This window comes from Erythrolamprus reginae, chromosome 4, assembly GCF_031021105.1.
Source record: "Erythrolamprus reginae isolate rEryReg1 chromosome 4, rEryReg1.hap1, whole genome shotgun sequence".
In the NCBI taxonomy this organism is placed as follows: domain Eukaryota; kingdom Metazoa; phylum Chordata; class Lepidosauria; order Squamata; family Dipsadidae; genus Erythrolamprus; species Erythrolamprus reginae.
Window position 1 is genome coordinate 125,373,363 of NC_091953.1, and position 22,720 is coordinate 125,396,082.

General features: G+C 42.5%; 1 protein-coding gene across 2 annotated transcripts in view; it reads right to left on the reverse strand.

Moving 5' to 3' along the window:
* UCHL3 (ubiquitin C-terminal hydrolase L3) overlaps positions 1–22,720 on the reverse strand; it is a 37,601-nt gene that overhangs the window by 14,101 nt on the left and 780 nt on the right. For both annotated transcript variants that reach the window (XM_070751349.1, XM_070751348.1), the window contains exons 2-6: positions 21,970–21,981; positions 21,677–21,805; positions 16,327–16,483; positions 11,940–12,025; positions 7,073–7,120 (exon numbers count right to left, since the gene is read on the reverse strand). In XM_070751349.1, the coding sequence (XP_070607450.1) occupies positions 7,073–7,120; positions 11,940–12,025; positions 16,327–16,483; positions 21,677–21,805; positions 21,970–21,981 (432 nt within the window). The remainder of the gene's footprint in view (positions 1–7,072; positions 7,121–11,939; positions 12,026–16,326; positions 16,484–21,676; positions 21,806–21,969; positions 21,982–22,720) is intronic.

Genomic DNA, 22,720 nt, shown 5'->3' on the forward strand with positions numbered 1-22,720 from the left:
GGTGAGGAGGATGGGGGCAGTTCTAATCTCTGGAGGGAGCTGATTCCAGAGGGTCGGAGCCACCACAGAGAAGGCTCTTCCTCTGAGTCCCGCCAAACGACATTGTTTAGTTGACGGGACCCGGAGGAGACCAACTCTGTGGGACCTAACCGGTCGCTGGGATTCGTGCGGCAGAAGGCGTTCTCGTAGATACCCTGGTCCGGTGCCATGAAGGGCTTTATAGGTGATGACCAACACTTTGAATTGTGACCGGAAACTGATCGGCAACCAATGCAGACTACGGAGTGTTGGTGTAACATGAGCATACCTGGGGAAGCCCATGACTGCTCTCACAGCTGCATTCTGTACGATCTGAAGTTTCCGAACACTCATCAAAGGTAGAGAGCGTTACAGTAGTCGAGCCTCGAGGTGATGAGGGCATGAGTGACTAAGAAGTGACTCCCGGTCCAAATAGGGCCGCAACTGGTGCACCAGGCGAACCTGGGCAAACGCCCCCCTCGCCACAGCTAAAAGATGTTTCTCTTTTGCTCTATTGTCAAGGTATTCAAACTCAAGGCTTAGATCTGGCCTGCTGGGTCAGCCTGGAAGTAGCAAAGGACCAGCCTACTAGCAAAAATGGGGTGTGCCCACCCTCACTGTGTACAGTTTGGGTTGGCAATCCTGAAAGGGGCCGTCCGGGCCAAAAACAGGGTGCAGCCCATCCATGCCCCATTTTGACCAGCAGAGGGCTGGAGGCCATCCAGACTGAAAATGGAGTGCGGGTGGGGTGGGGGTGATGTGCAGGCCCACCCCAGCCGTTTTGACCGGAAGATTGCTGGAGGCTGTCCAGGCTGAAAAAGGAACATAGGGAGGATGTGAGCGGCCCGCACCTCATTTATTTATTTTTTATTCGATTTTATTTTAATGCCGCCCTTCTCCTTAGACTCAGGGCGGCTTACAACACGTTAGCAATAGCACTTTTTAAACAGAGCCAGCATTATTGCCCCCACAATCCGGGTCCTCATTTTACCCACCTTGGAAGGATGGAAGGCTGAGTCAACCTTGAGCCGGTGATGAGATTTGAACCGCTGACCTGCAGATCTAGCAGTCAGCTTTAGTGGCCTGCAGTACTGCACTCTACCCACTGCGCCACCTCAGCGTTGTACAATCACACTAGAATAGCTATCATCTTGACTGCAGAATTCTCTGGTTCTTTAGGTGGCCTCTGCTGGAAAAGCCAGCACATTAATTGTGTACTTAGCTAATGTCCAAAGATACTTCAACAGAAGAGCCCTTCACTCCTCCACTCGAAATAGAATACCCTATGAAAGCAGACTATCAATCCTTGGTCTTGAAAGCTTAGAACTACGACGCCTAAAACACGATCTAAGTATTGCCCACAAGATTATATGCTGCAACGTTCTACTTGTCAATGACTACTTCAGCTTCAATTGCAACAACACAAGAGCACGCAACAGATTCAAACTTAATATTAACCGCTCTAAACATGACTGTAAAAAATATGACTTCAGCAACCGAGTTGTCGAAGCGTGGAACTCATTACCGGACTCAGTAGTGTCAACCCCTAACCCCCAACATTTTCCCCTTAGACTATCCACGATTAACCTCTCCAGGTTCCTTAGAGGTCAGTAAGGGGCGTGCATTAAGTGCACCAGTTTGCCTTCCGTCCCCTGTCCAATTGTCTCTCCTTATCTCATTTATCTTTTCTTCCTTTCAAATTTGTTCACCTATACTTTTATATCTTTTCTTCTATTCTTTTCTTTTGTTATATTACTACATATCTATTCTCTTCAATGTGTATTATGTATTGGAGTAACTAACTAACTAACCAACCAACCAAATGAATGAATGAATGAATGAATAAATAAATAAATACATAAAAATAATTATGACATGCTATTTCTACTGTTCAAGAACCATCTTGAATAATGCAACATCCCCTGAACTTAGACGTGTGAGGCTTCGGGATGAAATGATTATTTATTTTATTTTTATTATTTATTGGATTTGTATGCCGCCCCTCTCCGTGAACTCAGGGTGGCTAACAACAGTGGTAAAAACAGCATGTGATGGTGGTCTTTTGAATGAGTCTTTGTACTATGAAAAATGAGTCTGTCACCTGCACCTCTATAACTGTCTGGTTTGGTGCTGCAACCCAACAGGACCGACACAGACTTCAGAGGATAATCAGAATTGCAGAAAAAACAATTGCTGCCGATCTGCCTTCCATTGAGGACCTGTATACTGCACGAGTCAAAAAGAGGGCGGGTAAAATATTCACTGACCCCTCACATCCTGGACACAAATTGTTTCAACTCCTACCCTCAAAACGTAGCTACAGAGCACTGCACACCAAAACAACTAGACACAAGAACAGTTTTTTTCCGAACGTCATCACTCTACTAAACAAATAATTCCCTCAACACTGTCAGACTTTCTACTAAATCTGCACTTCTATTCTACTAGTTTTTCTCATCATTCCTATCACCCATTTCCTCCCATGTTGACTGTATGACTGTAACTTGTTGCGTATATCCTAAGATTTTTATTAATATTGCTTCTTCATTGCTTATTTGACCCCTATGACAATCATTAAGTGTTGTACCACATGATTCTTGACAAATGTATATTTTATTTCATGTACGTTGAGAGCATATGCACCAAGACAAATTCCTTGTGTGTCCAATCACACTTGGCCAATTAAATTCTATTCTATTCTATTCTATTAAGGCCTCTGCTAAAGATGTAATGCCCCTTCGCCAATCCAATCGAATTTTTGAATGTTCTGCATCCCAGTCAGTGAAAAGATCAATATGTTTTTCAGGAAGGCAGTTAAAAAGAAAATAAACAATTTATCCACTTCGAATATACCTTGGAGAGATCTTGCTTTCCGACAGGAAATAACTCAAAGGCTGGAATTTTTTGCGACTTTGTCCCTTCCTTCTCAAGTAAGCTTTGCCCCAGAGACTGCTTGAAAAAGATCCACTTTCTATTTTAAGGAAGCTGCAAAAGATCTTAATACTTGAACACTCAAGCAACAGCATCTTTAAATTACTTGTTTTTTTAAAAAATAAATAAAATGAACTGTATGCTGGAAGCAAATATAAGCAGGATATATTTCTTTTCAGATTCAGCCCAGAAGTACACCCACATTACCCTGAGTAGATTTTAATGATTAAAGGTTGTAACTTTTTTTAAAGAGCAGTTGCCCAAGAAACTATATGACAAAATAAATTAATAAAATAATGGCAGGAAAGTGGTAAAGAAAAATAAATATCAGCCCTAAAAATTTCGAGGACAATAACAAACTCCCCCCCCAAAAAATTGTTCCACAAGGAGCTTATTCTACTTCTTTTGTGTTGTTGCTCAACCAATAAATTATATTTTTTTTAAACTTTCCAAAAAAGGACAATTCTTAAAACCATCTGTTTTACAGGACTGTCATATGCTACTGTATGAGTATGATCACCATGATGTAAAAAAAAAATGTGGAGACTCTAGAAAGAATGTAGAGAAGAGCAACAAAGATGATTAGGGAACCAGAGGCTAAAACATATAAAGAATGATTGCAGGAACTGGGCATGTCTAGTTTAATGAAAAGAAGGACTAGGGGTGATATGATAGCAGTGTTCCAATATCTCAGGGGCTGCCACAAAGAAGATAGAATCAATTATTCTCCAAAGCACCTGAGTGTGGGACAAGAAGCAATGGGTGGAAACTAATCAAGGAGAGAAGCAACTTAGAACTAAGGAGAAATTCCTGACAGTTAGAACAATTAATCAATGGAACAACTTGCCTCCAGAAGCTGAGAATGCTCCAACATTGGAAGATTTTAAGAAGACGTTGGATAACCATTTGTCTGAAGTGGTGTAGGATTTCCTGCCTAAGCAGTGGGTTGGAGTAGAAGACCTCCAGACCTTCCAACTCTGTATATTATATTATATTATATTATACTATGCTATGCTATGCTATGCTATACTATACTATACTATACTATACTATACTATACTATACTATACTATACTATACTATACTATACTATACTATATTTATTTATTAGATTTGTATGCCGCCCCTCTCCGTAGACTTGGGGCAGCTAACAACAACATATCACAAATGTAATATTAAAAATAATTTAAAAGACCCTAATTTAAAAGACAACCAAACATACATACAGACATACCATACATGAAATTGTAAAGGCCCAGGGGGAAAGAGCATATCTCAGTTCCCCCATGCCTGACGACAGAGGTGGATTTTAAGGAGCTTGCGAAAGGCGAGAAGGGTGGGGGCAATTCTGATCTCTGGGGGGGAGTTGGTTCAAGAGGGTCGGGGCCACCACAGAGAAGGCTCTTCCCCTGGGTCCTGCCAAATGACATTGTTTAGTCAACAGGACCTGGAGAAGGCCAACTCTGTGGGACCTAACTGGTCGCTGGGATTCGTGCAGCAGAAGGCGGTCCCGGAGATATTCTGGTCCGATGCCATGAAGGGCTTTATAGGTCATAACCAACACTTTGAGTTGTGACTGGAAACTGATCGGCAACCAATGCAGAATTATATTATATTATATTATATTATGTTATATTATTACTTATTATATTATACTATATTATACTATACTATATTTTATTTTATTTTATTATGCTATGCTCTTTCTCCCCTCCTCTCGGTTTTTAAATCAACCGCTCTGTTTTCAGATGTGAATGCATTTGATATGGTCATGTCTTTTCAGCTATGAGTAAGATGAGCTGATAGTGGACCACACATGAATGACAAATCATTCTCTTAGGGTATGAAGTGAGGGCAAAATTACAAATGCCAGTCAGGCTACAGGCTACAATTTTACAAGCTACTGATTTGCAATGCAAGGAAGGACCAACAAAGGACTCTTGTCCAGAAGCTGCATTCTTGAAAGTTTTGCATAGTTGCTTCCCAGGTTCTTTCATCTGCAAGCACAAAAAACCCAACTTCCCAGCCATTTTGCCAGAAGAAACATGAAGTAAAACTACTGCAGAAGCAGACACCTAAGACCTACAAAACAATGGGATGCTGAAATATATATTTTCCAAATATGTAGAACAACTGTATAATTTTAGCTTAGATGCTATTGCGGGGGCAGGGGAATGATAATGTTTGTTGGGCCTGGATTAAAGAAGACCGAGAGATTTCTAGATTAATTAAAGATTAAGGAAAGAATTAAAGAGGGCCGAGAATCTTAAGAGATGCAAAGCAGAATCTTGAGTTTAAAAGGAGACACGGAAAGGAACCAGTTTCAAAGCAAGAAGCCCGGTTAATGCTAACAGGTAATGTTGCCAGCTATAATTCTTCCTTTGTTTGAGATAACTCCCTAGATCCCCCTTGCAAAGTCATTTAGATGCTGGATATAGTAGTCAGGAGGCAGAGATTTCTGTCTCAGTATAGAGGGGCTAGTCAGCAAAAGACTGACCATATTTCTGCCTATTTCCCATCTGCCCAACAAGTCTCTTCCATCCGCTTGATGAGTCTCAAATGAAGGGCAGAATTAGCCTGGCAGCTTCTCCATCCCTGGGCAGGACCTTTCTTTCTTTCTTTCTTTCTTTCTTTCTTTCTTTCTTTCTTCCCTTTCCTTCCCTATTTCTTTCTTTTCTTTCTTTTCTTCCTTCCCTTTCTCTTTCCTTCCTTCCTTATTTCTTTCTTTCCTTCCTTCCCTTTCCTTCCTTCCTTCCTTATTTCTTTCTTTTCTTTCCTTCCTTCCTTATTTCTTTCTTTCTTTCCTTCCCTTTCTTTCTTTCTTTCCTTCTTTCCTTCCTTCCTTATTTCTTTCTTTTCTTTCCTTCCTTCCTTCCTTATTTCTTTCTTTCTTTCCCTTTCTTTCTTTCTTTCTTTCCTTCCTTCCTTATTTCTTTCTTTTCTTTTCTTTCCTTCCTTCCTTCCTTCCTTCCTTATTTCTTTCTTTCTTTCCTTCCCTTTCTTTCTTTCCTTCCCTTTCTTTCTTTCCTTCCTTCCTTCCTTATTTCTTTCTTTTCTTTCCTTCCTTCCCTTTCTTTCTTTCCTTCCTTCCTCATTTATTTCTTTCTTTCCTTCCTTCCATTCATCCTTCCATTCAATTGATCAGCTGCCCAACTCCTTCCAAACCATCTCACAAATGGATACTAACTCCTCCATGGGCCACAGCCAAGGCCAAATGAAGCCAGCATCCAAGGTAGAATCAAAAGTGGTTTTCAATTTTGAAAAAGGCAATATGATTGGGGGTTTGCGGGTGGTTTTTTTTAGGAAGATGTTTCGCTTGGAAGCTTTATCAGTTGTACATTTTATTTTTCCTCTAAAAATAAAAAAAAAATATCTGTCCAGTTTCCTTTTTCCAAAATAAAAACCACTTTGGATGCAACGATGACCTGGATGACTGAGAATCTTCACAGACATCGAAGGTAGAGTTCCCGCTAAGCCCAATTCCAAGAATCTCTTTAAAGACCCCAGGCAAAGCCTTGCCTTGGGTCAAATCAACCTTATTTTTTTAAGGTTGATTTGGGGAAGAGCCTTCTCTGTGGTGGCTCCGACCCTCTGGAACCAGCTCCCTCCAGAGATTAGGATTGCCCCCACCCTCCTTGCCTTTCATAAACTTTTTAAAACCCACCTCTGCCGTCAGGCATGGGGGAATTGAAACATCTCCCCCTTGCCCATGTAATTTTTGTGTATGACTCGATTGTGTGTTGTTTTTTATATATTGGGGATTCTTTTTGGGACTTTTTAAATCTAAAACTGTAATCTAGATTTTTAAATATTAGATTTGTTACTATGCACTGTTCTTCACCATTGCTGTGAGCCGCCCCGAGTCTGCGGAGAGAGGCGGCATATAAATCCAATAAATCTAATCTAATCTAAAAAAAAAAAAAACCCACACAAATTGTGAATGCAACTGAAGAGACAGTATTGGAAAGAAAGCGGATTCAATCAAGTGCTGTTCTAAATGTTTCTTCCAGATGGCTCCCTTTCAGGACCACAGAAGGATATCAGTACCCATAAGAGCAACTGCCATGTGCTTAAAAGCCATATCTAAAGCTTTACTCGGTGGGAGGAAAATTAACCCACGTACCTCGGTCTGGCCTTCATGAGCGCTGGATTCGTGTGTCACACGGATGGCCTGAAATTTCAAAACATGCGGTTAGTCTGTGTGTTTGGGCATCTCGATTCAAAGGCCATTGGCCATCTCCACAATCGTCTGACATATCACCAATTTGCTAAGCATTCGTTTCTTTTTGTTTCTTTTTTAATATTTTTATTTATACATTTTTCTTTAATAATGTATTTTATTATTATAAATAATACAGTGATACCTCGTCTTACAAACGCCTCGTCATACAAACTTTTCGAGATACAAACCCGGGGTTTAAGATTTTTTTGCCTCTTCTTATGAACTATTTTCACTTTACAAACCCACCGCCGCCACTGGGATGTCCCACCTCTGGACTTCCGTTGCCAGTGAAGCACCTGTTTTTGTGCTGCTGGGATTTCCCTGAAGCTCCCTTCCATGGGAAACCCCACCTCCTTCTTCTGTGTTTTTGTGATGCTGCAGGGGAATCCCAGCAGGGAAATCCCAGCAGTGCAAAAACGGGCGCTTCATTGGCAACGGAAGTCTGGAGGTGGGGTTTCCCATGGAGGGGAGCCTCAGGGGAACCCCAGCAGCGCAAAAACGGGCGCTTTGGCTGGCAAAAGGGGTGAATTTTGGGCTTGCACACATTAATCGCTTTTCCATTGATTCCTATGGGAAACATTGTTTCATCTTAAAAACTTTTCACCTTAAGAACCTCGTCCCGGAACCAATTCAGTTTATAAGACAAGGTATCACTGTATTTTGGTAAAGTATTTTAGTAAACAGTGAATTGTCTGGGTCATTTTACATATACGGTACACAATTCAAAGTGTTGGTTATGACCTATAAAGCCCTTCATGGCATCGGACCAGAATATCTCCGGGACCGCCTTCTGCCGCACGAATCCCAGCGACCAGTCAGGTCCCACAGAGTTGGCCTTCTCCAGGTCCCGTCGACTAAACAATGTCATCTGGTGGGACCCAGGGGAAGAGCCTTCTCTGTGGTGGCCCCGACCCTCTGGAACCAGCTCCCCCCAGAGATTAGGATTGCCCCCACCCTCCTTGCCTTTCGTAAACTCCTTAAAACCCACCTCTGCCATCAGGCATGGGGGAACTGAGATAACTTCCCCAGGCCTATATAGTTTATGTATGGTATGTTGTGTGCATGTTTTTTAAATTATGGCTTTTTAACTTTGTAATATTAGATTTGTATTGTACATTGTTTTCTATTGCTGCTGTGAGCTGCCCCGAGTCTGCGGAGAGAGGCGGCATACAAATTTAACAAATAAATAAATAATAATAATAATTCTAGTAACAATACTATTCTTTAATTGTATATAATAGTGTTCTTCCAGTTTCTAATTGCTAACTTTATTATCTAATCTAGAGCTTCCCCCTGACCAATGAATGTTTCCTAGTATGATAATTGTATGAATTGTTAATTGAAGTTTTAAAATTTGAATTTTTTAACGATTGTTTGTGTTATTAATTGTATTGTTTTTCTACTGTTTTATTATGTGCTGTGAGCAGCCCCGAGTCCTCGGAGAGGGGCGGCATACAAATCCAATTAAAGTAAAATAAATAAATAAATAAATAATGATTAATAATACAAATCCCAAGTTTAAAAATATTCTGCATCTTCTTTATGCTTTATCTTTCACGTTAACCTATCCATTTTCTCACAGTCTAATATACACTGCTCAAAAAAATAAAGGGAACACTCAAAGAACACATCCTAAATCTGAATGAATGAAATATTCTCATGTACTTTGTTCTGTACAAAGTTTTCTGTACAAAGTTGAATTTGCAGAACAACTTGTGAATTGATTGTCAGTGTTGCTTCCTAAGTGGACAGTTTGATTTCACATGTTTGATTTACTTGGAGTTATATTGTGTTGTTTAAGTGTTCCCTTTACTTTTTTTTGAGCAGTATATTTTTTTGATTTAATTTTCCTCTGTAGGAGTTTCCTCATTTTCCCAATATTGTGCAACTACAATTCTTGCTGCTGTCCAAACACGTAATTCCATTCGTCATAATTTTCTGGCAATATATGTAACAAAAATATTTCTGGCTTTACATTTATAGGTTGCTTTATAGAAACATAGAAGACTGACGGCAGAAAAAGACCTTATTATTATTATTTTATTATTTTATTATTTTATTTTTATTTTTATATTTATTTATTTATTTATTTATTACTTGATTGATTGATTGATTGATTTGATTTGATTTGATTTGTATGCCGCACCTCTCCGAAGACTCGGGGCGGCTCATAACAGTAATACAAAAACATCCATCTAGTCTGCCCTTATACTATTTTCTGTATTTTATCTTAGGATGGATATCTGTTTATCCCAGGCATGTTTAAATTCAGTTACTGTGGATTTATCAACCACGTCTGCTGGAAGTTTGTTCCAAGCATCTATTACTCTTTCAGTAAAATAATATTTTCTCATGTTGCTTTTGATCTTTCCCCCAACTAACTTCAGATTGTTCTTGTGTTTCCTTTTATATATGTAAGCGTGTACATTATTTTGATTTATAACTGTGTACTCAAAGAAAATTTAAATTGTTTCCTATAACCATGTATATATTTTCGTCCAAAAATTGTTTGCCTTTGGGCATATCCACTACACATGATAGCACGAAACACCCATTTCTTAATGGAGAAGAATTCTGTTTTCTTAATGGATCAGAAATGTTACCAATTGTCTCTCAAACAAGCACCAGCGACCGAAAACAGCCAGAGTTCTCCATAAGGAAACGCCCCTCTCCGACAAATGTGGGCCAAGGAAGGCTTCTTCCTGGGAAATAGTTCCTTCTGCATCCCTCACTCTGGGTTCAACACAAAAGCCACTTTGCCATCCAGATAAATGGCCATCAAGTGGAGCCCCTCTCGTTCTCAAGTATTGTACAAAGCCAGGACAGAGAGTTTCTCTATGAGTGGGTTGTGCCAGCTCAAAAATGGAGTTGAGCAACCGTGACAGGCAGGTCCAGACAGGTCCTCGGACTTTGCTGGCAGATAAACCTTGGCTGGAGACCGAAATGACTGAAAGAGTTGTTCGAGAAGGGATGGAGATCAAATGAAAAATTGTATGTTAGAAGCAAATAGTAATGTGACTTTAAGGGCTAGGCAGCAATTACAGTATGTTACTTTAATGAGCTAGGCTGCATTTAGCCATATAAAAGGAGACATTGCATTGTTGTTGTTCCTGTTGCCTTGTATTGCATGCTATTGTATTGTTGGTTGTCGGTGTATATATGCATGTTAGTATTGATGTTCTTTGCTGTGTGCTAATAAGAGAATTTGTTGTGTGCTAATATTGCTATATGCTAAATGATATGGAAGTGTGTGTATTATGTATTATGGATTGTATTATGGTTAGTGTGCAATATTAATGACATTGTACACATTGTGAATAATATTTATATCTTTAAAATAGTGGTCTGTGTAATTAGAAACATAGAAGACTGACGGCAGAAAAAGACCTCATGGTCCATCTAGTCCGCCCTTATACTATTTTCTGTATTTTATCTTAGGATGGATATATGTTTATCCCAGGCATGTTTAAATTCAGTTACATCTACCACGTCTGCTGGAAGTTTGTTCCAAGGATCTACTACTCTTTCAGTAAAATAATATTTTCTCATGTTGCTTTTGATCTTTCCCCCAACTAACTTCAGATTGTGTCCCCTTGTTCTTGTGTTCGCTTTCCTATTAAAAACACTTCCCTCCTGGACTTTATTTAACCCTTTAACATATTTAAATGTTTCGATCATGTCCCCCCTTTTCCTTCTGTCCTCCAGACCAGTGTGCCGTGGCACACTAGTGTGCCGCGAGACATGGTCAGGTGTGCCGCGAAGCTCAGAGAGAAAGAAAGCAAGAGAGAGAAAAAGCAAGAGAGAAAGAAAGCAAAAGAGAGAAAGAAAGAAAGAAAGAAAGAAAGAGAGAGAGAGAGAAAGAGCGAGAGAGAGAGAGAACAAGAGAAAGAAAGAGAGAGAGAAAGAGAGAGAAAGATCCTTGGAACAAACTTCCAGCAGACGTGGTAGATAAATCCACAGTAACTGAATTTAAACATGCCTGGGATAAACATATATCCATCCTAAGATAAAATACAGAAAATAGTATAAGGGCAGACTAGATGGACCATGAGGTCTTTTTCTGCCGTCAGACTTCTATGTTTCTATGTTTCTATGAAAGCAAGCAAGAGAAAGAAAGAAAGAGAAAGAAAGAGAGGGAGGGAAGGAGAGAGAGAGAAAGACATAGAGGGACGTAGGGAGGGAGAGAGAAAGAGAGCAAAAAAGAGGAAGGAAGGAAGAGAAAGAGGGATGGAGAGAGAGAGAAAGGAAGAGAAAGGAAGGGAGAGAAAGAGGGAGGGAGAAAGAAATAGAGCGAAGGGGAGGAAGAGAGAGATAATTTTTTTGTCCAAACTTTTTTTAGTTCCCCCCCTCCCCCCGGCTCAATGTGCCCCAGGGTTTCGTAAATGTAAAAAATGTGCCGCGGCTCAAAAAAGGTTGAAAATCACTGCTCCAGACTATACAGATTGAGTTCATTAAGTCTTTCTTGATAGGTTTTATGCTTAAGACCTTCCACCATTCTTGTAGCCTGTCTGAACAACCACCACTGCCAAATATATTCTGTTTCAAATACAGTATTTTTATCATTGGGTGTAAGCCTGGTTGAGAATGTTAACAACTTTCACCATTGGAGGCTTTCGGGAAGAGATTGGACTGCCATTTGTCGAAAAGGGTGTAGGTCTCCTGTGTGGGAGAGGGGATGGACTGGATGACCTTCAAGGTCCCTTCCAACTCTGTTAATCTAATCTAATGGAGAAGAGAGACTGCCCTCCAAATATATATCCCCACTCACGTCATAAGTTTCTAGGTATTTGGCTCTTTGCTCAGGGTTCATGGGCACCGACTCGTCCAGAAATTTTTTCAGGGAAGAATCTTTTTCTGAAATAAGACATCATTCATTTAAAGAAAGAAAAAAATACTGTAACATTAAAAGGAATGGCTTGTACAATGACACAAAACACATTCCACTGCTTCTTCTTATATTTCAGGTAAAATAGCAACAGCATTTAAGACTTATATACCAATATCTCCGGGACCGCCTTCTGCCGCACGAATCCCAGCGACCAGTTAGGTCCCACAGAGTTGGGCTTCTGCGGGTCCCGTTGACTAAACAATGCCGTCTGGCGGGACCCAGGGGAAGAGCTTTCTCTGTGGCGGCCCCAGCCCTCTGGAACCAGCTCCCCCCAGAGATCAGAGTTGCCCCCACCCTCCTTGCCTTTCGTAAGCTCCTTAAAACCCACCTCTGTCGTCAGGCATGGGGGAATTGAGATATTCCCTTCCCCCTAGGCTTATAAAATTTATGCTTGGTATGTCTGTAAATATGATTGGTTTCTTAAATTAGGGTTTTTAAATTTAACTTAAACTGAAATATTAGATTTGTTTATATTGTCTTATTATTGTTGTTAGCCGCCCCGAGTCTACGGAGAGGGGCGGCATTCATATCTAATAAATAAATACATTTCATAATGCTTTACAACCCTCTCTAAGCGGTTTACAATGTTTTCATATTGCTGGGTGCTCATTGACACGTAAAGGACACTTGAATGACAAGTGAAGAAGTTTCTAGGAATTTTCCAAGCCCATCTGCTTGGTAAACAGAACATAAAGACTGGAAGACATTTCTACGATCTGCTTCATAGTTTCTACTATACTACGACTCCATTTTTTTTTTCAGTTTTTGCCTTGGGGAAAAAAGAAAAACAGAGACACAGCTGTCATTTGCAAAAATGACAGGTTAGCCTAAGTGTTTTCTGTACAAAAATATACTCAGCTATTTAAGGATTTTCATGAGTAGTGAAAAATAAATAAACTACTTTTTTGTCAAAGTGGAAAATCACAAAACTGCGTCTCACTTATTTTGGAGATGCTGTGCAGAGGAATTCGATGCAGAAAGCAATTAGGTTTGGAAGAGTTAGCGGTAAAAGAAAACCAGGCCAACCAGCAGCGGGTTCTGGCGGTCGCATACGCGCATCCCTTCACATCACTTTGATTCCACACATGTGCAGCAAGCAAAAATGCACCAAAATCTTGCAAAGAGATGCTCTTTTGCGCACAATTTTCACCATTTTTAGCAAAAAATTGTCAAAATCTGGTGTATGCAAGCATCCCCTTGTGAGATTTTGCTTCTGTGCATGCACAGGAAGCCAAAAAAGGTCCCCCCAAAAAATCAGAAAAAAAGATGGCGCCACCCGCCAGACTAGCAAAGACGGCACGGGAGCAGTTGCGCTCAAATTGTGCAATCTGGCGGCTGCTACCAGAACAGAATTCTGAAATGTGCCAATAGCAACTCACTGAGGCCAATGAACATGGTGGATGGACACCCTCAAAGTTGACCCCAGTCAAGAGAATATTATTTCTTTCTTTTTCTTTCTTTCTTTCTTTCTTTCTTTCTTTCTTTCTTTCTTTCTTTCTTTCTTTCTTTCTTTCTTTCTTTCTTTCTTTCTTTCTCTCATCTATCTATCTATCTATCTATCTATCTAATCTATCTAATCTATCTATCTATCTATCTATCTATCTATCTATCTATCTATCTATCTATCTATCTATCTATCTATCTATCTATCTATCTATTAGATTTGTATGCCGCCCCTCTCCGAAGACTCGGGGAGGCTAACAACAATATAAAAAGACAATGTAAACAAATCTAATATTAAAATAATCTAAAAAAACCCCAATTTAAAAAAACCACTCATACATACAAGCATGCCATGTATACATTCTATAAGCCTAGGGGGAAGGGAAATTTCAATTCCCCCATGCCTGACGACAGAGGTGGGTTTTAAGGAGCTTGCGAAAGGCAAGGAGGGTGGGGGGAACTCTGATATCTGGGGGGGAGCTGGTTCCAGAGGGTCGGGGCCGCCACAGAGAAGGCTCTTCTCCTGGGTCCCGCCAAACGACATTGCTTATTATTTATTATTTCGATTTCGAGGCTTCCCTTCTCTATAGACTCAGGGTGGTTTACAGCATAAAAATAAATAATAGAATAGAATAACTCAAAGAAGTAGGGCAAGTTTGGAAGATGTGGAGAGACCTTGGCCCATAGCATTGGCAAGAATTGGACACAACTGAATGGGTATCATCATCATCATCATTAAAATTGTTAAGATCGTGTATTTTGGTTAGCATAGGTAGTCCTCGACTTATGACCACAAACAAGTCCTTTTGCCAAGAGAGACATTTGTCAAATGAAGTTTTGGCTCGTTTTATGACATTTCTTGCCCCATTTAAGTGAATCACTGCAGTTGTTAATTTAATAACAGGGTTGTTAAGTAAAACTGACAACCCTGAAGCTGATCTGAATGAAGCTATCTTGGAGCTTCAGTGCTGGCACACTGGAGCTGAGGGGTAGAGATTTGGGATTAGAGATAGCTGGGGTTTTGTAGCCAAAATAAAATACTTTCTCACGGGAACCAAGGACATTCTCATACCTGGCCAGAGAAAGGAGGAGTGATGTCACCAGGCAATTAGACAGTCTCTTGACTGGACCATATGACTGATTATTTGGGGTTGAGGGAAAACTTTTACTTTTAATTAAATAAAATTGAAAGGAAAATATGCAAATATTATTATCATTATTTATTGGATTTGTATGCCGCCCCTCTACGCAGACTCGGGGTGGCTAACAATGATAAAAAACAACATGTAACAATCCAATTTAATAAAACAACTAAAAACCCTTATTATAAAAACCAAACTTACACACAAACATACCATACATAACTTGTAATGACCTAGGAGAAGGAATATCCTAACTCCCCCCATGCCTGGCGACAAAGGTGGGTCTTGAGTAATTTTCGAAAAACAAGGAGAGTGGGGGCCGTTCTAATCTCTGGAGGGAGTTGATTCCAGAGGGCCGGGCCACCACAGAGAAGGCTCTTCCCCTGGGGCTCGCCAAACGACATTGTTTGGTTGATGGGACCCAGAGAAAGCCAACTCTGTGGGACCTTATCGGCAGCTGGGATTTGTGCGGTAGAAGGCGGTTCCGGATGTATTCTGGCCCAATGCCATGTAGGGCTTTAAAGGTCATTAGCAACACTTTGAATTGTGACCGGAAACCGATCGGCAGCCAGTGCAGTCCGCGGAGTGTTCCAGAAATGTGGGCGAATCTAGGAAGCCTCACGATGGCTCTCGCGGCCGCATTCTGCACAATCTGAAGTTTCCGAACACTTTTCAAAGGTAGCCCCATGTAGAGAGTGTTGCCTCGGGGTGATGAGGGCATGAGTGACTATGAGCAATGACTCCCTGTCCAAATATGGAAAAATGACGTGACGTGAACAAAAAATAAGGTTAAAAATGGATAATTTTCCGAATGAAATTCTGAATGAGCAGCGAATGTAAAGACCCCAAATTTATGTTTTATGGGGTTTTTTTTGCTTTGTTTGTCATTGTTATGTTTGTGTAAATATATAAAAAATAGAATAAAAATAAAAAATACTTTAAGTTTAGTTGAAAATTGTGGGAACCTTCAGAGTCAGTTTTCACCAGATGTGTGCCAATAAAATAAACCCAATAAAGGTGTTCTTTGAGGAATCTACGTGTTTCGGAGTTTTGCTTGCTGTGGGTCTAATTAGTAGGAACCCATAGACGTTGCTTATCAGAAGGTTGCAAAACATGACCCACTCACATGTCCCGGGATGCTGCAACTGTCATAAATATGAGTCAGTTACCGAGCAACATAATTTTTGATCATGGGGGTGCTGTTATGGTCCTAAGTGCAAGTCACTTATTTCCAGGGCTATTGCAACTTTGAATGGTTACTAAATGGAACTAGCCATGCACAGCACCCTGTAAATCAGTGGTTCTCAACCTGGGGGTCAGGACCCCTTTGGGGGTCGAATGACCATTTCACAGGGGTCACCTAAGACCATTGGAAAAGACAATGCTCCATCGTGTTAGGAACTAAAGCTTCTATTCTGGTGTCTTGGAAGATATTTTTACAATCTGACCAATCAGGTATTTACAGTTGGGGTGTCTTTCTGACCTTCCTGCTAATCAGCTTAAAGCTCTGTTGGGAGATTTGGCGCTAGACTTATGGTTGGGTGTCACCACAACATGAGGAACTGCATTAAGGGGTCACGGCATTAGAAAGGTTGAGAACCACTGCTGTAAATACTTTTTCATGGGTCATAAAAATATTGCCAACCACTGAAGAGTAACCTGGGAGAACGAAAAAGCTTTACCGAAGTCGATTTTATCCCTGTTGTTCGCAATGGCGTGAATGAGGCCGATGGTTCCACAGGCGTTGCTAATGGTCTGCTTCATGAAATAGACGCCGGGTTTGACCTCTTGGCCCTGGGCTTTGATCGTCTCTTCCTCTTTCATCCGGAAAGTTTCATACTAGGCAGTGATATAGGGGTGGGGGAAAGAATTTTTTTTTCCATTTTGTTTTTTTCAAAACATCAATTTTTACAAAATAAACAGAGCTCACCAAAGAAAGGAGAAAAAAAAATTACTCTAATAAAGACCTGGGCAAGGGGCGGCCCGCGGGCCGTATCCGGCCCACCCACTATCTGTGACTGGCCCACCCGCTATCTGTGACAAGTCCGCGGAGGTCGGGGCCCGCTTCATTGTAAGGATGAAAGAGTTCACCGTGTCTGCCGGGACTCTTCCGGTTCCTGCTTTCCTGATGAATCATGAAGAAAGCAGGAACCGGAGGGGTCCCGGCAGACGCGGTGAGCTCTTTCATCCTCACACTGGACCTCCTACTGAGTGTGGCCGAGCACAGAAACCACGCAAACACTCCAGTGCAGTGACTGTGATCGTAAACTACTGCACTCCACCCAGAGTCCTCAAGGAGTTGGGCAGCTTAAAAGTCTAATAAATTAAATTAAATTATAAAGGAAGTTTTTTTTTTAAAAAAAAAAATTATCAACCAGAACAGTGGTGTCGAACCTATGGGGCGTGTGCCACAGGTGGCACGTAGAGCCATATCGGAGGGCACGCGAGATGATGCTCTATGTCAGGTTCAGTGCGCTTGTGCGCGCTAGCCAGCTGATTTATGGCCTTGGAAAGGCCGTTGTGCCCTCCGGAGGGAAGATTCCTGATGCCCCAAAGTGCAAAAACTGCACAACGGGCAAAACGGAAGTCTGTTTTTCTGGACTTCCGGTTTGCCTGTTGGGCTGTTTTTTCACCTTCCCAGGCTTTAGTGCAGCCTCTGCGCATACGTGGGGATGGGTGTGAGATTGTGTGCAGTACGGGGGAGTGTGCAAGGGGGAAAGTAAAAGGTGTGGGCACATGCGCTCGTGGCCATCACTCACTTGTGCATGCGAACCAAAAAAAGGTTTGCTGTGGTGGCCTAGTGGAGATGACTTGCTCACCTCACACTCGGATGGCAAGCTTCTATATTTCGGTCACGTGGAGATGCTGCAACGGTCATTAAGCGTGAAAAATGGTCATAAATCTCTTTTTTTCAGTCCCCTTGTAACTTCGAAAGGCCATTAAATTAATAATTGTATTGATTTTTATTGAATTGTAAATGAATAATGAACTAAATGAATAATTGTAATTTGAGGACTATCTGGTACTACTAAATGGACTGTGGACTTCTTCTCTCTCTAGACGCAGCTGGACTACAACTCCCAGAATGCTCAGCCGCTCTGAAGCTGGAGGGGAATCCCGAGGTGGGTGAGTGGGCTGCTAGCTGTACAGAATGGATGGAGGGTGGGGTGTTAGGGGAGCCTTCAGCACCCCCGAAAGGAAGAAGCCCTCGGGGCCTCCTACTTGAGCAGGGGGTTGAGCTAGAAGACCTCTAAGGCAGAGGTCCCCAACCTTTTTTGCACCAGGGACCGGCTTTAAGCTAGACCAGTTTTCCATGGCCCGGTGGGGGGGGGGGAGCTAGCTGTCAGCGGCGCCGTAAAAGGGGCGATCAAGAGAGGAATGGGTGAATGAATGGACGGAGGGTGGGAAGGAAGGAAGGAAAGAGGGAAGGGACAGGAACAAAAGAAGGGTGCAAAGGAAGCAAGGAAAGGTGTGAAAGGGGAGAGTAAGAGAGGAAGGAGTGAAAGAAGGGAATGAGGGAGGAAAGAAGGGAGGAAGGAAAAGGAAAGCAAGAAATGGAGGGAGGAAAGGAAGGAAAGAAAGAAAGAAAGAAAGAAAGAAAGGGGGAAGGGACAGGAACAGAGGAAGGAAGCAAGGAAACTTATGAAAGGGGAGAGTAAGGGAAGAAGGTAGGAAGGAGAAAGAAAAGAAGAAATAGAGGAAGGGAAGGTAAAAGAGAGAAAGAAAAAGAGCAAGAAAGAAAGCAAGAAAGAGAAAGAAAGAAAGGCAACTTCAAAGAAAGGCTCACTGAGCATCTCTCACTCTCTCTCTCTTTCTATCCCTCTTTCTTTCTTTCTCTTCCTTTCTCTCTCTCCTCTTCCTTTATCTCCTCTCTCTCTCCCTCTCTCTTTCTCTCCCCCCTCTCTCCCCCTTTCCCTCTCTCCCTCTCTTGCTATCTCTCCCCCCTCTCCCTCTCTCTTTCTCCCTCTCCCTCTCTTTCTCTCTCTCCCCCCTCTCTCTTTCTCTCTCCCCCTCTTTCTCTCTCTTCTTCTCACTTTCTCTCTCTTGTTTTCTTTCTGTCTCTTTTGCTTTCTCTCTCTCACTCTTTCTTGTTTTCTTTCTCACGCTCTTTCTCTCTCTTGTTCTCTCTCTTGCTATCTCTTTCTCTCCCCCCTTTCTCACTCTCTCTTTCTCACTTTCTCTCTATCTTGCTGTCTGTTGCTCTCACTCACTCTCGTTCTCTCTCCGTTCTTCTCAGCGATGACGCGCGCACGCCCTGCCCGCCTCACCTTTGCGAGAGCACTTTCGCCCCGGGCTCTCAGCAAGGGGGTTTGCAGGAGAGGCGGGGCCGGCGAAGGTGATATTGAATGTCGGGAGAGAACGGGCGTTTGCACGCGCTCCCTATCCCCCTGCTAGCCCACTCGGAATATTCAAAATAAGAAAAGCCTTCGCCGGCAAAGGTTTTTCTTATTTTGAATATTCCGAGTGGGCTAGCAGGGAGATAGGGAGCGCGTGCAAACGCCCGTTCTCCCCCAACATTCAATATCACCTTCGCCGGCCTCCGCTGAGGAAAGCCTTTGCCGGCATTTCCTCCCGGCGTCAAGGAGGCGCAGGGGCGGGCGGAGAGAGGGAAGGGGGGGGGCAGCGGCGTCCCTCCTGGCCTTGGCGGGCCGCCCAACCCTCCCCACCTCCTGCAAACGCGGCGGGCGGCGGGGGGAGAGTGAGGAGCCGGTTCCGGCGGGCGCGGGGCTTGGCTGGCTGGCGGGGGGGAGCGCCGCTGGTGGTGCGGAAAGGCCGAGGGGGCCCTGGCGCCGCGGACCGGCTGAAAAGCCCCAACGGCCCGGTCCCGGTCCGCGGACCGGCGGTTGAGGACCTCTGCTCTAAGGTCCCCAAAATTGAATTGAGGAAATAACAGAACAAAAAAATTGAAATTAAGACCAGAACTGTTTCTTTTGGGTATAATGAAAGCAAATATGAAAAAGGAAATTAATTATATCATATAAAAGATAATGTCAGCGAAAATTATATTCACACAGAATTGGAAATAAAGACAAGAATCCATTGAATACTACGAGTGTGGAAAAGGCGCTAGAATATGGAGAAATGAGCAAACTATAGAATTAAGAGAGAGAGAGGAAACAAGGTATGTGATAAAATTTGGGATAGACGGAATGATTGGCTCAAAAATAAAAGTAAAATTCATGTTTGAATTAAGATAAGAATGAAATGTTACAAGAAATGTGATAAAAAAGGAAAACATATGACATATGTAATCCTAATGGTAGCAAGATAATGCATATGATGTATGTAAGAGTATAAAATTATAGGATAATAAGTAGTATCATACATAATGAATAGGTAAAGATAAAAAATGTTTAGGTATAAAACAATAGCTATAATTAGGAAAATGGAGAACTGGGAAGAAAATTACAAAGAAAGAAAGCTGTATTAGTGGAATTGCATTTTTTTGTACATCTGTTTGTTTTGTACACTGCTCAAAAAAAAAAAAAGGGAACACTCAAATAACACATCCTAGATCTAAATGAATGAAATATCCCCATTGAATACTTTGTTTTGTACAAAGTTGAATGTGCTGGGCCACCATAAATCCATACTTATGTAATCTTTTCCACTAACATATTTAGTATATTATATTCATTGATATAATTGTTCCATCTTAATATTGTTAAGAATCATCATATTTACACTACTAAAGTAATTATTAACAGGTTTATTTTGCTTTATCTTTTCAATCATATACACTGCTCAAAAAATAAAGAGAACACTCAAATAACACATCCTAGATCTGGATGAATAAAATATTCTCATTGAATACTTTATATAAAGTTGAAGTTGATTGTCAATCAGTGTTGCTTCCTAAGTGGACAGTTTGATTTCACAGAAGTTTGATTTACTTTAATAGTTATATTTTGTTGTTTAAGTGTTCCCTTTATTATTTTTTTAGCAGTATATGTTGTTTTGTTTTTAATTTGTAAAATTGTAATAAAAAGGGTTTTTTTTTTTAAAAAAAGGTCCCCTTCCAGTTCTATTCTGACTCTACTGTACAGCTACAGTTCAATTGTACTACAGTTCACTTATGACCATTCCAAGTTGCAGCGGCGCTGGAAAAAAGTGACTTATTTACCATTTTTCAGAGTTTTGACCATTGCAACATCCTACATAGTCATGTGATTGACATTCCGAGGCTTGGCCACGGACTCCCATTTATGTCAGTCGCATGGTCTTGCGATTCCTCTTTTGTGACCGTCTGACAACCCAAAGTCAATGGAGATTCATTTCACATCGATTTGCTTAATGACCACATGCAAAAAAAGTCCCCAAATGGAACAACGCTAACTTTAAAACAGATTTTTCTCTGAACAACCTAAGGCAGTGATGGCAAACCTTTTTTTTTCCTAGGGTGTCGAAAGAGCATGTACACACGGTATCGCGCCATGCGCGATAGCCCATACCAATAAATTCAATGCCTGGGGAGGGCGAAAACAGCCTCCCTCCCTGGAGGCTCCGTGGAAGCCAAAAACATACAAATGTAATAAATACAAAGCAAAGCATTCAAATCTAATTAAGAAAGAAAGAAAGAAAGAGAAAGAAAGAAAGAAAGAAAGGAGGGAGGAAGGGGGGGAGGGAGGGAGGAAAAGAAAGAAGGGAGGGAGGAAGGGGGGAGGGAGGGAGGGAAGGAAGAAAGAGAGAGAGAGAAAGAAAGAAAGAAAGAAAGAAAGAAAGAAGCCAAAAACATCCTCCCAGAGCCTCTGTGTGAGCCAAAAATCAGCTGGATGGCACATGAATGCATGCTGGAACTGAGCTAGGGCAACGGCTCGCATGCCAGCAGATATGGTTCCATGTGCCACCTGTGGCACCCATGCCACAGCTTCGCCATCACTGACCTAAGGACTCAAGTTGTGGTCTGTAAATCGAAGACTTCCTGCATTGAGATCTTCTTTCAAAGGGGGAGTCTGTTCCATGGAATTGTGTGTGTGTGGGGGGGGGGGGGGGGGAGGGGGGGGGGGAGAAAGAGCCCCGGGTTCCACCTACCTTCTGGGTGACCGGGAAAAGCAGCATCAGGGCGCAGACCGGCCGGGGCACCAAGCCCAACAGCTCAGGGTCGGAGCCATAGACGTCCACAAATTGCCAGCTGGGGTAGATGCCCAATTGCCGGAGGAACTGTCGGGAGACACATAGACGGACGGGCAGATGGGGCCGATTGCCCAGTGCCGCCTCCACTTCCTCTGCCCACGCCGCCCTCCTCTTCCTCGCTCCCCCCACCCGGGAGACCCTGGATCTGAGGGCGATGATGTGGACCCTGGAGAGACAGTGGAGCAGCTCACCTGGTTCGTTACCTGCAAGCCAGAAATAGGGGAGAAGAGAGAGGACACAAGTGACTATCCACACACACACCAAAACACCTACACCCTCCCCATTCCACTTTTCCACTCACTCACCCACAGGCTCCCTCCATCCCTTCTTCCTACTCATACACCCATCTCATGCCCTCTTCCAGCCCCTTTCTACCCACTTGCCTCCTCCTTTCCACCCACCTCCTCCATCCCTCCACTCACCCAAACCCTCTGTCCTTCCTTTCTATCCATTTGCCCCCTCCTTTCCACCCAACCCTTCCACCCCTCATTTCTACCCACTTGCCCCCTCCTTTCCACCCATCCCCTCCATCCCTCCTTTCTACCCACTTGCCTCCTTTCCACCCACCCCGTCCTGCCCTTTCCACTCACCTCTCCATCCCTCCTTTCTACCACTTGCCCCCTCCTTTCCACCCATCCCCTCCATCCCTCCTTTCTACCACTTACCATTTGCCCCTTCCGCCCCTCCTTTCTACCCAATCGCCCCCTCCTTTCCACCCATCCCCTCCATCCCTCCTTTCTACCACTTACCATTTGCCCCTTCCGCCCCTCCTTTCTACCCAATCGCCCCCTCCTTTCCACCCATCCCCTCCATCCCTCCTTTCTACCACTTACCATTTGCCCCTTCCGCCCCTCCTTTCTACCCAATCGCCCCCTCCTTTCCACCCACCTGTTCCTCCTTTCTACCCACTCACACCCTCCTTTCCACCCACATCTTCCGTCC